Source organism: Dermochelys coriacea, chromosome 3 (assembly GCF_009764565.3).
Source record: "Dermochelys coriacea isolate rDerCor1 chromosome 3, rDerCor1.pri.v4, whole genome shotgun sequence".
Taxonomy (NCBI): domain Eukaryota; kingdom Metazoa; phylum Chordata; order Testudines; family Dermochelyidae; genus Dermochelys; species Dermochelys coriacea.
Genome location: NC_050070.1, coordinates 139,966,706 through 139,979,833, shown reverse-complemented (window position 1 = coordinate 139,979,833; position 13,128 = coordinate 139,966,706). Strand labels below are relative to the sequence as shown.

The 13,128-nt window shown below is 43.2% G+C and overlaps 1 protein-coding gene across 9 annotated transcripts in view; it reads left to right on the top strand.

Moving 5' to 3' along the window:
• Positions 1–13,128, top strand: part of RGS7 (regulator of G protein signaling 7) — a 442,164-nt gene that overhangs the window by 385,590 nt on the left and 43,446 nt on the right. For all 9 annotated transcript variants that reach the window (XM_043511436.1, XM_038397461.2, XM_043511440.1 and 6 more), the window contains 3 exons: positions 3,132–3,206; positions 11,059–11,157; positions 11,906–11,967. In XM_043511436.1, the coding sequence (XP_043367371.1) occupies positions 3,132–3,206; positions 11,059–11,157; positions 11,906–11,967 (236 nt within the window). The remainder of the gene's footprint in view (positions 1–3,131; positions 3,207–11,058; positions 11,158–11,905; positions 11,968–13,128) is intronic.

The following is a 13,128-nucleotide window of genomic DNA, read 5'->3' as shown; positions in this document are numbered from 1 at the left end:
TGGTATAATAAATTTTACCCATAGTCTACTTTCCTAGATCAGACACTTTTTTTTTTCATTTCTCTGATGGGCATTTCCAGTCATCCACCGCTTCATCTGAAACTTTCAGATTCCTTTTCTACCAGTCATCTTCTGGGTTTTTAACACCCAAACTTCTTAGTAGCAATAAGCACACAGACATAATATCATTTTGCAGGAGCACACCTGGATTAATTCTTTTCTCTTTCTGAAGACACTGTTGATGTTTCATAGATGATGATATCCTTGCATTTTTAGGGGAATGGGAAACCTTTGTGCTAAGGAATTTTTTAATGTCTCAAGTATCAGAGGGGTAGCTGTGTTAGTCTGGATCTGTAAAAGCAGCAAAGAGTCATGTGGCACCTTATAGACTAACAGACGTATTGGAGCATAAGCTTTCGTGAGTGAATACCCACTTCGTCGGATGCATGTAGTAGAAATTTCCAGAGGCAGGTATAAATATGCAAGCAAGAATCAGGCTAGGTGTCTCAAGACATTTAAAAATTATTTTATTTCCTGCCCTGTCACTGCACTTCCTCCGAGGAAGAAGGGGTGCGGCTAACTGCATCCAACAAGGTGAATTTCCCCTGTACTCAGGCTCCCAGTGCCTCTCACTCTATTGCCTCTGGTTATAACCGGAAATACCCCCTCTAGTGCTACCTGTTAAGAAGAATCGGACATTTGCATTATAAACTCCTAATTCTGTAGTATTTATAACAACTCTGACATTTCATTGAAGGCTCAAATTGGCCCAGTAAAGTCCCAACTTGGAGCAACTTTATTTGCAACATTAAAAAAATGTTTGCAACAATATAACACATTTAAAATACACTGACATAAACCCAGGGACAAGATATAAGGCTCACAAAGAGCTAGATATAAAGGCTTACAAAAGGGAGGGAAGGTTAAATTCTGTTTTCAGTCACCGTTTTGACTTCACTGAATATAATTAAAGACAAAATCTGGCCCAGTCTTTTTAGTGAGACAGAGTTTAAAATGAAATAATGGGTTGAATTTGTGCATGGAGTTATTTCTGGGATGAATTTGACTCCTTTCCCTACTCTTTACATATTATTTATAATTGTTACGATAAATATTTAAATTAAAATCTTTCTGGGACATAACCACTAAAAGCATAATGAAATGGTGGAAAAAGAAACATTTTTCAAATTTTGTGTGGTGTTTGCAACATGGTTCCCAGATTATCTACTTTTATGGATGTGTCATATCCTAAGTGGTTGGCTGTTGAAATGTTCTGCAGTAAAGCAAGTCAAAGCGAGTAAAAGGCTTGAGTGAGGTCTGTGTAAAAATTTTGGTATGAAACCCCAAACAATACAAAACTCACCATGTTTGATGTTTTGGTAAAAATCTGCAGCCTAATCGTATTCCCATAGAAGTCAATGAGAGTTTTGCCGTTGAGTTCAATCGGTGTATGATTGTACATGCGAAAGGGAGCACAGGGTTTTCTAAAGGTTCTATTACATTTTAGAAACCATGAATGATTTATGATTTTTCATAATCTTAAATTGGCCAAGTTTTACTTTGAGTCAAAAACTCAGAGCAGAACTTGGGGTTCAAACTAACATGAACTGAAACTGATGAAAAGATACAAATGACTACACTGTGCCCCAGAAATGAATACTATTGAGTTTCACACAGCTTTGGTTAAAATGTCATCTTTGGCTCACCATACCATGCCTAAATATCAGTGTAGTGGCAGCACATTCTTCTGACAGGAGTAGAAAGCTGATAGAAGGCTTCAGTTTTATGTGCAAAACCTTATTTAAACACAGAAAGTTGCACTTGTAACAAAGTGTACAAGCAGATCTTTAAAAAATGGGTTTGTGTCTTTTTTTGCTTCTTTATGATGTGGCAAGAAGGACTGGAATGTACATTTGTTTGTTGTTTCCATTTGCTTTATTTTTTAAATTGTAAAGGCTTGTTTGACTGGAGGACTTTCCCCGGCCCCAGCCCAGAGCCCACACCTGCAGCTTAAACTCTCACCCCAAGCCCCTGGCCCAGCCCGGAACCCCCTCCTGCACCCCAGTCCTCTCCGCTCCAGCCCTGAACCCCTGCTGCACCAAAACTCCCTCCCAGAGCTTGCACCCATCCTGCACGCTGAACCCCTCGACTCCAGCCCAGAATCCTCTTCTTCACTCTAAACCCTCAGCCCGGCCCCACACCAGAGCCCGCACTCCAGCCACAGCCCTCATCCCCTCCCGCACCGCAATCCCCTTCCCCAGCTGGGAGCCCCCTCCCACACCCTGAACCCCTCGTTTCTGGCCACACCCTAGAGCCTGAACCCCCAGCACACAGTCCATTCCCCCTGCCACACCCCAACCCCCTGCCTCAGTCCAGAATCTTCTCCCACATGCCAAATCCCTTGGCCTCACCCCCCCAGCCTGGAGCCCCCTCTTGCACCTAAAACCCCTCATCCCCAGCCCCAACCCTGAGCCTGCACACCCAGCCAGAGCACTCACCCCCTCCCGCACCCCAACCTCCTGCCTGGTGAAAGTGAGCAAGTGAGCGAGGGTGGAGGAGAACAAGTCACATAGGGAGGCAGGATGGAGTCGGAGGGCAGGTCCTAGGAGAAGGGGTGGGGAAAGGGCAGGGCCTTGGGGAAGGGGCAGAGCGGGGGGGGGGGCAAGGATATTTGGTTTTCTGCAATCAGAAAGTCGGCAACCCTACTCAAAATAGACCAAACAACATTGTTCTGGAAACCCTAATGATGTTTTATAGTAATAAATTAAGACAGCAGATTATCTGCTGGAGGTGGATCTCAGTGCAGGTTTCAACACATTATTTCCTGAAGGCATTGCTTTTGCATTATAGTGGCATCCATATTGCTACATAGATGCAGGGTACAAACAGGTAGTATTCATGGTCCTGTATGCAGTGTTATCTCATATATTTCCAGAGGAGTCTACACTTCAGCATTTTACATTTTTGAATATAGGTTGTCATCCTCAGGATAGATTTATGCATACTTCACAGTTTTAACCATGTTCCTGCTTATTCTAACCTGTAGTACAGGCTTCACTGTGCAGTAACTAAATACAATAAATATGGAGTTCAATGTCAGATTCCATTCTTATGGTTTTTTTAATTTTTAGCCTGGATGTGTAAACACTACTGAAGTGGATATTAAAAAGTCTTCAAGAATGAAAAATCCTCACAAAACAAGAAAGGTGAGTACAGTGTTTGGATAGAAAGTGACATATTTCCAGAGTTATTTATTTAATATGACTGAAATATGTAAAACCTTTTTTTCCTTTCTTTGCATTGAAAAACTTACATCAAAAATTCCATAGCCTGTTGTGACTTGAAACTTCTAATTAGCAAGCCATTTACTAAAAATTAAAACGGATCTGCTTTTTCTTTAGGAAAGGAGTACTTGTGGCACCTTAAAGACCAACAAATTTATTTGAGCATAAGCTTTCATGAGCTACAGCTCACTTCATCGGATGCATTCAGTGGAAAATACAGTGGGGAGATTTATATACATAGAGAACATGAAACATACACACTGTAACAAGAGTGATCAGGTAAGGTGAGCTATTACCAGCAGGAGAGCGGGGGTGGGGAGGGGAATCTTTTGTAGTCATAATCAAGGTGGGCCATTTCCAGCAGTTGACAAGAACATGTGAAGAACAGTAGGGGGAAAAATAAACATGGGGAAATAGTTTTACTTTGTGTAATGACCCATCCACTCCCAGTCTTTATTCAAGCCTAAGTTAATTGTATCCAGTTTGCAAATTAATTCCAATTCAGCAGTCTCTCATTGGAGTCTGTTTGAAGTTTTTTTGTTGAAGAATTGCCACTTTTAGGTCTGTAATCGAGTGACCAAAGAGATTGAAGTGTTCTCCGACTGGTTTTTGAACCCCGACCAGGGGTATTCTATCTGCTACCGAAAATCCATAAACCTGGAAATCCTGGACGCCCCATCATCTCAGGCATTAGCACCCTGACAGCAGGATTGTCTGGCTATGTAGACTCCCTCCTCAGGCCCTACGCTACCAGGACTCCCAGCTATCTTTGAGACACCACTGACTTCCTGAGGAAACTACAATCCATCGGTGATCTTCCTGAAAACATCACGCTAGCCACTATGGATGTAGAAGCCCTCTACACCAACATTCCACACAAAGATGGACTACAAGCTGTCAGGAACAGTATCCCCGATAATGTCACAACAAACCTGGTGGCTGAACTTTGTGACTTTGTCCTCACCCATAACGATTTCACATTTTGGGACAATGTATACCTTCAAATCAGTGGCACTGCTATGGGTACCCACATGGTCCCATAGTATGCCAACATTTTTATGGCTGACTTAGAACAACTCTTCCTCAGCTCTTGTCCCCTAACATCCCTACTCTACTTGTACTACATTGATGACATCTTCATCATATGGACCCATGGAAAAGAAGCCCTTGAGAAATACCACCATGATTTCAACAGTTTCCATCCCACCATCAATCTCAGCCTGGACCAGTCCACACAAAAGATCCACTTCCTGGACACTACAGTGCTAATAAGTGATGGTCACATAAACAACATCCTATACCGGAAACCTACCAACTGCTATTCCTACCTAAATGCCTCCAGCTTTCATCCAGACCACACCACACGATCCATTGTCTACAGCCAAGCTCTTAGATACAACCACATTTGCTCCAACCCCTCAGACAGAGACAAACACCTACAAGATCTCTATCAAGCATTCTTACAACTACATTACCCACCTGCTGAAGTGAAGAAACAGATTAACAGAGCCAGAAGAGTACCCAGAAGTTACCTACTACAGGACAGGCCCAACAAAGAAAATAACAGAACGCCACTAGCCATCACCTTCAGCCCCCAACTAAAACCTCTCCAATGCATCATATAAGATCTAAAACCTATCCTGAAGGACGACCTCTCACAGATCTTGGGAGACAGGCCAGTCCTTTCTTACAGACAGCCCCCCAACCTGAAACAAATACTCACCAGCAACCACACACCCAGGAACTCTATCCTTTCAACAAAGCCCAGTGCCAACTCTGTCCACATATCTATTCAGGGGACACCATCATAGGGCCTAATCACATCAGCCACACTATCAGAGGCTCGTTCACCTGCATATCTATCAATGTGATATATGCCATCATGTGCCAGCAATGCCCCTCTGCCATGTACATTCGTCAAACTGGACAGTCTCTACATAAATGAATAAATGGACACAAGAATTATAATATTCAAAAACCAGTTGGAGAACACTTCAATCTCTTTGGTCACTCGATTACAGACCTAAGACCTAAAAGTTGCAATTCTTCAACAAAAAAACTTCAAAAACAGACTCCAATGAGAGACTGCTGAATTGGAATTAATTTGCAAACTGGATACAATTAACTTAGACTTGAATAAAGACCGGGAGTGCACAAAGCAAAACTATTTCCCCATGTTTATTTCCCTCCCCTCCCCCCCCACCCCCGACTGTTCCTCAGATGTTCTTGTCAACTGCTGGAAATGGCCCACCTTGATTAGCACTACAAAAGGTTCCTCCCCCGCACCCCACTCTCCTGCTGGTAATAGCTCATCTTACCTGATCACTCTCCTTACGTTGTGTATGGTAATACCCATTGTTTCATGTTCTCTGTGTAAATAAATCTCCCCACTGTATTTTCCACTGAATGCATCTGATGAAGTGAGCTGTAGCTCATGAAAGCTTATGCTCAAATAAATTTGTTAGTCTCTAAGGTGCCACAAGTACTCCTTTTCTTTTTGTGGACAGAGACTAACACGGCTGCTACTCTGAAACCTGTCATTTTTCTTTACGCTTTTTCTTACAAGGCTATTTAAGGGTACTTAGCACCTTCAGCTTCTGTGGTTCACACATAATAAAGTCTTACGGGAACTTTCCAATTTTAACTGCCCTAAACAAAATATGTTGTTTGCAAATGTAAATTCCATGGCCCCAGGGAATCCCTCAGAGGCATAGACAGGGACCAAAAGAATAGGAGACCCTTATTTTGCAGTCCAGAACATATTGTCAGTATGTTGTTCAGTATATTGAATATTGCATGGTACATCCTTAGTATCCCTGTTACAAATTTTCTATAGTAGTTAAAGGAAAAATATAAGTAAAAATGTCCACAGAACTTTCACTTTCAGTAAGTACAAACATGCAAGAAAAATAGTAGTAGCAATGGATCCCTGAAAAAAGAACAGGAGTACTTGTGCACCTTAGAGACTGACAAATTTATTATAGCATAAGCTTTCGTGGGCTACAGCCCATTTCATCGGATGCATAGAATGGAACATATAATAAGAAGATAGATATATATCTTAGTTAAGATGAGCTATTATCATCTTATCTAATTAGCCTCTCACAGTTTGTATGGCAACTTCCAACTTATCTGTATGTATATATATATATCTCTTCTTACTATATGTTCCATTCTATGCATCCGATGAAGTGGGCTGTAGCCCACGAAAACTTATGCTCTAATAAATCTGTTAGTCTCTAAGGTGTGACAAGTACTCCAGTTCTTTTTGCGGATACAGACTAACATGACTGCTACTCTGAAAAATGGATCCCTGCACATCCTTGAAGGTAAAGAGAAACTCTAATTTAAAATAAAGATGTCCCCAGATAAAACCCCTGGAACTTTGGGGGAAATAGATTTGATATACCAAACCACTTTTACAAATTGCCCAAGTCTATATAACAGGTTGGACCAATACCCCAGATCCAAACAGCCCTAAATTATAGAATCATAGAATCATAGAATCATAGAATATCAGGGTTGGAAGGGACCCCAGAAGGTCATCTAGTCCAACCCCCTGCTCAAAGCAGGACCAAGTCCCAGTTAAATCATCCTAGCCAGGGCTTTGTCAAGCCTGACCTTAAAAACCTCTAAGGAAGGAGATTCTACCACCTCCCTAGGTAACGCATTCCAGTGTTTCACCACCCTCTTAGTGAAAAAGTTTTTCCTAATATCCAATCTAAACCTCCCCCATTGCAACTTGAGACCATTACTCCTCGTTCTGTCATCTGCTACCATTGAGAACAGTCTAGAGCCATCCTCTTTGAAACCCCCTTTCAGGTAGTTGAAAGCAGCTATCAAATCCCCCCTCATTCTTCTCTTCTGCAGACTAAACAATCCCAGCTCCCTCAGCCTCTCCTCATAAGTCATGTGCTCTAGACCCCTAATCATTTTTGTTGCCCTTCGCTGTACTCTTTCCAATTTATCCACATCCTTCTTGTAGTGTGGGGCCCAAAACTGGACACAGTACTCCAGATGAGGCCTCACCAGTGTCGAATAGAGGGGAACGATCACGTCCCTCGATCTGCTCGCTATGCCCCTACTTATACATCCCAAAATGCCATTGGCCTTCTTGGCAACAAGGGCACACTGCTGACTCATATCCAGCTTCTCGTCCACTGTCACCCCTAGGTCCTTTTCCGCAGAACTGCTGCCGAGCCATTCGGTCCCTAGTCTGTAGCGGTGCATTGGATTCTTCCATCCTAAGTGCAGGACCCTGCACTTATCCTTATTGAACCTCATTAGATTTCTTTTGGCCCAATCTTCCAATTTGTCTAGGTCCTTCTGTATCCTATCCCTCCCCTCCAGCGTATCTACCACTCCTCCCAGTTTAGTATCATCCGCAAATTTGCTGAGAGTGCAATCCACACCATCCTCCAGATCATTTATGAAGATATTGAACAAAACGGGCCCCAGGACCGACCCCTGGGGCACTCCACTTGACACCGGCTGCCAACTAGACATGGAGCCATTGATCACTACCCGTTGAGCCCGACAATCTAGCCAGCTTTCTACCCACCTTATAGTGCATTCATCCAGCCCATACTTCCTTAACTTGCTGACAAGAATGCTGTGGGAGACCGTGTCAAAAGCTTTGCTAAAGTCAAGAAACAATACATCCACTGCTTTCCCTTCATCCACAGAACCAGTAATCTCATCATAAAAGGCGATTAGATTAGTCAGGCATGACCTTCCCTTGGTGAATCCATGCTGACTGTTCCTGATCACTTTCCTCTCCTCTAAGTGCTTCAGGATTGATTCTTTGAGGACCTGCTCCATGATTTTTCCAGGGACTGAGGTGAGGCTGACCGGCCTGTAGTTCCCAGGATCCTCCTTCTTCCCTTTTTTAAAGATGGGCACTACATTAGCCTTTTTCCAGTCATCCGGGACTTCCCCCGTTCGCCACGAGTTTTCAAAGATAATGGCCAAGGGCTCTGCAATCACAGCTGCCAATTCCCTCAGCACTCTCGGATGCAATTCGTCCGGCCCCATGGACTTGTGCACGTCCAGCTTTTCTAAATAGTCCCTAACCACCTCTATCTCTACAGAGGGCTGGCCATCTCTTCCCCATTTTGTGATGCCCAGCACAGCAGTCTGGGAGCTGACCTTGTTAGTGAAAACAGAGGCAAAAAAAGCATTGAGTACATTAGCTTTTTCCACATCCTCTGTCACTAGCTTGCCTCCCTCATTCAGTAAGGGGCCCACACTTTCCTTGGCTTTCTTCTTGTTGCCAACATACCTGAAGAAACCCTTCTTGTTACTCTTGACATCTCTTGCTAGCTGCAGCTCCAGGTGCGATTTGGCCCTCCTGATATCTTTCCTACATGCCCGAGCAATATTTTTATACTCTTCCCTGGTCATATGTCCAACCTTCCACTTCTTGTAAGCTTCTTTTTTATGTTTAAGATCCGCTAAGATTTCACCATTAAGCCAAGCTGGTCGCCTGCCATATTTACTATTCTTTCGACTCATCGGGATGGTTTGTCCCTGTAACCTCAACAGGGATTCCTTGAAATACAGCCAGCTCTCCTGGACTCCCTTCCCTTTCATGTTAGTCCCCCAGGGGATCCTGGCCATCTGTTCCCTGAGGGAGTCAAAGTCTGCTTTCCTGAAGTCCAGGGTCCGTATCCTGCTGCTTACCTTTCTTCCCTGCGTCAGGATCCTGAACTCAACCAACTCATGGTCACTGCCTCCCAGATTCCCATCCACTTTTGCTTCCCCCACTAATTCTACCCGGTTTGTGAGCAGCAGGTCAAGAAAAGCGCTCCCCCTAGTTGGCTCCCCTAGCACTTGCACCAGGAAATTGTCCCCTACGCTTTCCAAAAACTTCCTGGATTGTCTATGCACCGCTGTATTGCTCTCCCAGCAGATATCAGGAAAATTAAAGTCACCCATGAGAATCAGGGCATGCGATCTAGTAGCTTCCGTGAGTTGCCGGAAGAAAGCCTCATCCACCTCATCCCCCTGGTCCGGTGGTCTATAGCAGACTCCCACCATGACATCACTCTTGTTGCACACACTTCTAAACTTAATCCAGAGACACTCAGGTTTTTCCACAGTTTCGTACCGGAGCTCTGAGCAGTCATACTGCTCCCTTACATACAGTGCTACTCCCCCACCTTTTCTGCCCTGCCTGTCCTTCCTGAACAGTTTATAACCATCCATGACTGTACTCCAGTCATGTGAGTTATCCCACCAAGTCTCTGTTATTCCAATCACGTCATAATTCCTTGACATCACCAGGACCTCCAGTTCTCCCTGCTTGTTTCCAAGGCTTTGTACATTTGTATATAAGCACTTGAGATAACCTGTTGATCGCCCCTCATTCCCAGTATGAGGCAGGAGCCCTCCCCTCACAGACATTCCTGCCTGTGCTTCCTCCCAGTATCCCGCTTTCCCACTTACCTCAAGGCTTTGGTCTCCTTCCCCCGGTGAACCTAGTTTAAAGCCCTCCTCACTAGGTTAGCCAGCCTGCTGGCAAAGATGTTCTTCCCTCTCTTCGTAAGATGGAGCCCGTCTCTGCCCAGCACTCCTCCTTCATGGAACACCATCCCATGGTCAAAGAATCCAAAGCCTTCTCTCCGACACCACCTGCGTAGCCATTCGTTGACCTCCACGATTCGACGGTCCCTACCCAGGCCTTTTCCTTCCACGGGGAGGATGGACGAGAACACCACTTGCGCCTCCAACTCCTTTATCCTTCTTCCCAGAGCCACGTAGTCCGCAGTGATCCGCTCAAGGTCATTCTTGGCAGTATCATTGGTGCCCACGTGGAGAAGCAGGAAGGGGTATTTCAGATCCAGAGCTGGATCCCAGTTCTGTATATTGATCCCATTTTTAATCTAAAGCAGGGATCGGCAACCTTTGGCTTGCGGCCCATCAGGGAAATCTGCTGACGAGCCGGGCTGGTTTGTTTATCTGCAGCATCCCCAGGTTCAGCCGATCGCAGCTCCCACTGGCCGCGGTTCGCCGTTCCAGGCCAATGGGGGCTGTGGTAAGCGGTGGCCAGCACATCCCTCAGCCCACGCCGCTTCCCGCAGCCCCCATTGGCCTGGAACGGTGAACCGCGGCCAGTGGGAGCTGCGATCGGCCAAACCTGGGGACGCTGCAGATAAACAAACCGGCCCGGCTCGCCAGCAGATTTCCCTGATGGGCTGCGTGCCAAAGGTTGCCAATCACTGATCTAAAGTATCACTTTGTAATTAGATTATAGTGTTGTTACATGGTAAAGTCTTGAATCTGAAGGAAGACTGGATTTGGAGATGTCATCAGCACAATTTGATTGCATTAGTAAAAGGTCCCAGGCATTAGTCATTTATCAAGCACCTGGCACACATTTGGGAACTGTACAAATAATAATTCATCATGGCCGTGTACCTCTCAATTTCCTGTTCCTTCTCTTCTGTGCCAACCACCTCCACCCACTATAATAGCTGCCCTACTGTGTCATCCCTAACACGTGCTACATGCAAATATATATAGAGAGAGTTAGACATAAAATCCTATGTTCTCATGTAATAGGGCCTTTTCTCAGATTTCTTTATTTCATTTTGCAACATTGTGTTTCAATGCATGGCATATTTACAGAACTGTTGAACTGTGATGTAAGGCTTGTGAAAACACAGAGGTAGCTAACTTCTTGAATACATAATACAAAAATATATATGATGACATTTGTATAAGATAAGCACTCTCTAAAAAGAAATGTCTTTCTTTCCGTACTTTTTTATAGTCTGTCTATGGATTACAAAATGACATTCGAAGTCATAGTCCTACCCACACAGCAGTACCAGAAATTAAGCCACCTACAGAAGACGAATTACACCAAGAGGTTTGCAAACAATTATAATAAACTTACAAAATTAGAATAAAAAGTTACCATAACTGTCAAGTATATTTATTTAACATTTAAATTAGATCAATTAAATGTTTAGCGGAAACAAAGCTTGAGATATTATATTATGTTATATTATATTATATTTCTTCTCATCTCAATACATGGAGATTTATGCATATAACTTTCATTAAGGGTAATGGGAGTAGCACTAACTTTTTATAGTCTTTATTAACAGTGTAAGGCTTTACCAATAATCCAGTTAGTGTGTTCTTTTTTAAATTAAATGCATTAGCCTTTTTTCAGTAACCAGGTCACTCACTCTCTCTTCCAACACTTCACTTTAAGGTTTGAGAGCATAGTTGCATCTCAGTGTATATGGATTTACTCACATATTGCCATTAATATTTCATTAATCTTTCCCAGAGCAATAGAAGTGGTAAAAGGTGGGTGACTGGGAACAATTCATGGGTTTCTCTGTAAGAATTAAAATACTCATTAGATATATGTTGATAAACCTTTAGGAAAAAAATGTTATGCTTGTCCATTTTTAGCTATATATAAGTCTTGTATTTATAGAGTTCCATCTACTTTAAAAATATTATGATAATATGTCATTATAGCTCAGATATACTTCTCTGTGACTTAGAAAAAATGAAATCTACATTGTAGACCTAATAAAAAGTTCTAAAAATAAAACCAAATAAGACATTACTCATGCCACTTTTCGCCTTCACTTTTTCAGATAAAATATTGGCAAATACAATTAGATAGACATCGGTTAAAAATGTCAAAAGTTGCAGAGAGGTACGTATATTGTCACATTTTCTATTTTTGAATGGTGTAAGAAGTATCTAGAAAATATCTGTGAGAAGGAGCCAGAGAGGAGGAGACAAGGGAGCTAGAATGTGTTATTCAACTTGACTGAAGACAGTTTACTTTATGTGAGCAATGAAGGCATGTCTATTTTCTGATTCGCTAATATGGTGTGATTTAATGCCATTTCTCTCAGTTCGGTGAAACAGAAAAAAAAAGTGCTGAATTTAGAAGAAAGCTGTGGCCCGATCATGTAACTGCTTTGTACACTAAGCTCCCTGACATTGCCTACCCAAGGAAAATCTGTTTTTCAGGACCAATGTGGAGAAAAGGCTAGAAAATTCCTAATGTAGATGTAACCTACTGGTTATTGTATGTTGCATATGTCTGTCTGTACCCTATGTACAGAGGCTGTGTCTGTTACAGCTCTACAGTATAGAGCCTGGCTCTTTAGCTTAACTGGAGCATCTCTTATTTTCAGCTCAGGAGGCCCCTAGTTCAGTCCCTGGTATTGGCCAAATTGGTGGCCACCTCACAAACTCCTGTTGAAGTCATCGGGTACCACCGCTGGTGCTGATGATTTTTTGTGGGCCTGAAAGACATTTTTGCACCAGGACATTGTACTAAGTTCATTCCCGAGAAATTTTTTAAAAAATGACCCCTGTTTCATTCTCTCCCCCTGGCACCACCACCATCATTAACTGACTCTTATCCTGCATGTTCTCACCCCACTCTGCATTAATATGACTGAACAACAGTTTTTATAAATAAATAGGGCAACTATATCTCCCAGAAAGCCAGAAATATCCTTATTTTCAGAACTGGTCCCTGTTTTAGAGAAACCATAGTTTGCCCTGGTTTTTTTTGTCATTTTTCCAATCCCCTGTAGTCTAGCCACCTGAATGAGCCACTGCACTGCTGAGTTGGTGAATCAGGCAGTAGGCTGAGTGACTTAGTGACACCTATGCAGCTCAGTGAGTGACACCCATGCAGCTCAGGGACCTATCCCCAGATCTGTTGTACAATAATGTTGCCCCCTTGCCTCAATTAAGCCTCCCAGTGAGCTTCCCTCCCAGTTCAGCCCTCCCTGACTCAGAGTCAGATCTACTTAATTAGTTTTTTATTTCAGCTTCTCTCTGTGCCTTATTTCAA